The sequence below is a fragment of the Citrus clementina genome, unplaced genomic scaffold (assembly GCF_000493195.1).
Source record: "Citrus clementina cultivar Clemenules unplaced genomic scaffold, Citrus_clementina_v1.0 scaffold_9, whole genome shotgun sequence".
Lineage (NCBI taxonomy): Eukaryota > Viridiplantae > Streptophyta > Magnoliopsida > Sapindales > Rutaceae > Citrus > Citrus x clementina.
Genome location: NW_006261964.1, coordinates 21,161,172 through 21,164,992, shown reverse-complemented (window position 1 = coordinate 21,164,992; position 3,821 = coordinate 21,161,172). Strand labels below are relative to the sequence as shown.

Here is a 3,821-nt window from a genome sequence, read left to right as displayed (position 1 = left end):
AGGTTCTTAGGTGAAATTTTAAACTAAACGGACCTTTAAGTTGTTTACCATTTCTTATTGTGATACCAGGGGAGTTAAAGCTTCTGATACAGCAGCTGATATAAAAAAGGCATACCGAAAGGCAGCACTCAAACATCACCCAGACAAGGTTCCACATCTTCGTACCTGCCCTTTTTAACTTATTTATAATGTACGATCATACTGTTTTTAACTTGTTTCTGATGACTGCTTGTCTGCTGCTTGATACAGGCTGGACAGTTCCTGGTAAGGACTGAGAATGGAGATGAAGGACGACTTTGGAAAGAAATTGCTCATGAGGTTCACAAGGATGCTGACAGGCTTTTTAAAATGATTGGAGAGGCATATGCAGTACTTTCAGACCCCACTAAGGTTTGCTTTCCCTTTGATTACAACATGAGAGCTTTTGATGTGTGATGATATATTGTGGGTATTAAACACTAATCATGTATGTCATCGACCTCCACCTTGTTATCTGCATTTCACTTTTAGTTGTTAGTCTTAAAATTTCTTAATGTAGATTTTTGTTCTTTTTCTGTTTCTGAGCCTTTAACATATTAATTGTTCAATAGGTAAGCATTTCGTCAAAACATTATATCCAGTTGCTTTAGCCTCCATGAGAGTTTATGTAGCAGCATGTGGGAATGAAAATTGGACTAATCTATTCATGGATCTGGACAAGACATACAAAGCTTTTATCATAGTTCTGCACAGGATAACTTTTTCACAATACATAATTAATTGAAACTGGAAATATGGATGACTTTAACTTCAACCTGGGAAATTCTTCAAATCTGAAGGATTGAACTTGTTCTAATACCTAAATTTAACTCACAGTCACCTGTTTGAGACTTAATAGTGATAGGGTGAGCACATCACATGCCTCACTGCCTATTTTGAAAAATAGTCTGCCTACATTTGCAAGCTAAAAATGTCAGAACTTCACCGCAATATAACTTTGTTGATATTGAGCAAGTCAACAAGATGCCTTGAAAGGGTTATCATTTTTGCATTCTTGGTAGTTCATTTTTAATTTGACTATAGCTTCTCCCTTACTACTTTGATGACCCTTTCTTCTCCTTACAGCGATCAGAGTATGATCAGGAACAGGAAATAAGAAAGGCAACAAAGGAAAGTCCACGAAATAGCCATTATGGAAGATCATCAGATGCATACGGTTATGCGGATAGGAGTTCCAGAAGACAAAGTCGGCAGGATAACTGGAAGACATATGGAAATTCATATTCTCGATGGTAAGAAACAAGAAAAGTAGTAACTAGTTCTATGTGGAGTCACATTGTTGACATTGTCTGAATCGAGGAGTTAGGTCAGCTTTTAAGTGGCATAAGTTCTCTGATGGATAAACAGAAGTGACTGCCGACCTCTGTTAAGGTCCAATAATTGACAGCCGTACAATGGAAGTGACTGCCATTGGGCTCCCTCTCTGCAGATGCAGATATTGCATACGTTTTGTATGGGAAATTTGCTCGACATACATAGATGAAATGAAGAGATTTGGCACGAGAGCTTTGGTTTGAAGTGGATGTTGCTCGGCAAATATTTATCGAGTAAATCAAATGCTGAGAGAGATTTGCCTTTCTCAGTGCATCTCTGCCCATCAGCTGGTTCTCAATATAGAAGAAAGACTTGGATTTTGCCATATATTCAACGCACGCGAAGAAACACAGTTTATACACACAATTGTTCCTTTGGTTAGTATTTACAAGTACTATAGACGATCGCATTAAGGAAAATTAATGTTACAATATTGTAATCAACTAGGGGTTTATTTTTCTTTTGGCCCCATCACTTATTTGGGATTACATGATGGTTAATAAAATGATGAATGCCACTTTCAATTATATGTGTCGGAATGATCATAATCTTATTCGCACGGTTTGGGTAGATTACTTTGCATTTAAGTAGGTCAATATGTTGCCTGACCATGTGATACTGGTGATCCATACAACTGGAGTCGAAGATTATCTCAATGATAATTTTTAGGGTGTAAAGTGACTGCTAATGAAAACATATTAACATATACAATTAGGCTCTGTTCTCTGTTTGGTTTGGTAATTGGGTAATTGTAACTACATCTCAATGATTGGCCTTTGGTACTCTAAAAATCAAAATCATAATCCCTTGTATGCGAATGTTATTTTACATCACTCAGTAAAATAGAAAAGGCGAAGTAGAGCCAAGCAAATAGAATCAAACAAATTTCACAAATAAATTTCAAAAGCTACTTGTTTTAACGAGAAACAAATCATGGCCAACTGATGAATTGAACAATTTCCAACCCATACAACCAAAAATTTCTACATTCCTGGTTAGTTTTCAAATCATGCTACAATCATAGTGGTACTTACTTTCATCTTTCCCTACTATTCAAGTTAATCAATTTAGATTTATGTAAAAAGCATAACAACACAAGGAATATCACTTTATTAAACAACTCTTGTAAAGAACATATATAGAAATAGCTCTTCAGAGAATTAACTTCATTTGAAAAATGGAATATGACGTGATTATATTACAATTGAAAAAGAAACAAGCTGTTTACATAACATAGACAAGCAATCCAAGTATTGCTTTCACAAAATCAGATGACAAAGCAGAGAGAGCAAAAGTGAAATCAGAATTTTCCACTCCTCTCTAGTGCATTACTTGCATTACATTACTCGATTAAGCACTTGATTGACCCTCAATAGAAACTCTACAGGCAGCGGCCCCATCTCCTTTTCCCATGCCACAGCTTGCAGTTTTCCACCATATTCATCCCTAGGTTCATCAATTTGATCGAGTTCAGACAAAAACTCTTGCACATCAAAAACAAGTTTGTCAGGTAACGAATCAATCTCCACTTCGGATTCCACAATTTCCAAGATGTTATCAAGGCATGACAACTCAATTGGATCGTCTTGTTGAGCCAAAAGTGCCTCTTCTTCAACAGCCTCTTGCTGCTTGTTCAGGGCTGCCTCATCACTATGACCCTCAGTCCTCTCACTCTGTAAAATCTGATCCGTACTAGCCGTATATCCTTCAACGTCAAAGAGAGTTGAATATTCAAGCACTGAATTTATGATCTCCCCATAGTGCTCTACTGTGTTCAGACTGTTACTCGAGCATGGTAAGTGGCTTTGTCCTATCAAAACTGATTTTTTTTCAGCCTTTAAGCGCTTGCTCTAAAAGCATTCATCATCATGATTAAAGTGGCTGCTGGAGGTCACTACTTCTTTCAGCTTTCTCTTGGAACCAGAAGATCTCTTTCCTCCCAAATTGGCTTTCTCCGAGTGGTTTTTCGATTCATTCTTTATGATGCGGCAGAGAACAAAATCGAGTGCTCTATGCGAGTATTGATCACCCAACAAGGCTGGATTAATGGTAAATTCATGCATAATCCACCTCCTACTTTGTTCCAGGTTTTTACAACTTTCGTACCTAAACCTTTTCTTGAACCCTAGAATTTGATCTTTAGAGCCAACAGCGAGAACAGGCTTGGCTCTATCCTCACCTTGCCAAGCACTAAAGCCAATCTTTCTGTTGAACCTCAAACCCTTAGGAGACACCTTTTTTAACTGGGTGAAGAAGTAGAGTGTTTGACCCGCCATTAATTAATCTCCTCCGTACAAATCTCAAATTAAGTTCGGCATATGAGGGATTAGGGTTTTGCATAATTTATAGCCGGGTTGATAGAGATTAGGGTTTTGCATAATTTTGTAAAAGAGATAAAACTCCAATAGTTCCTGTTCTGTTGGATAAAATTTTAATCCAACGTGAGGAGGCATTGTGTTGGTGTTCTG

At 37.4% G+C, this 3,821-nt stretch overlaps 1 protein-coding gene across 1 annotated transcript in view; it reads left to right on the top strand.

Moving 5' to 3' along the window:
• The window catches only part of LOC18033527, a 10,723-nt gene extending 8,843 nt beyond the window's left edge, over nt 1-1,880 (top strand). Inside the window, exons 9-11 of the mRNA XM_006421105.2 lie at nt 70-148; nt 250-390; nt 1,105-1,880. Of these exons, the coding sequence (XP_006421168.2) occupies nt 70-148; nt 250-390; nt 1,105-1,275 (391 nt within the window). The 3' untranslated portion in view covers nt 1,276-1,880. The remainder of the gene's footprint in view (nt 1-69; nt 149-249; nt 391-1,104) is intronic.
• The last annotated feature ends 1,941 nt before the right edge of the window (nt 1,881-3,821 follow it).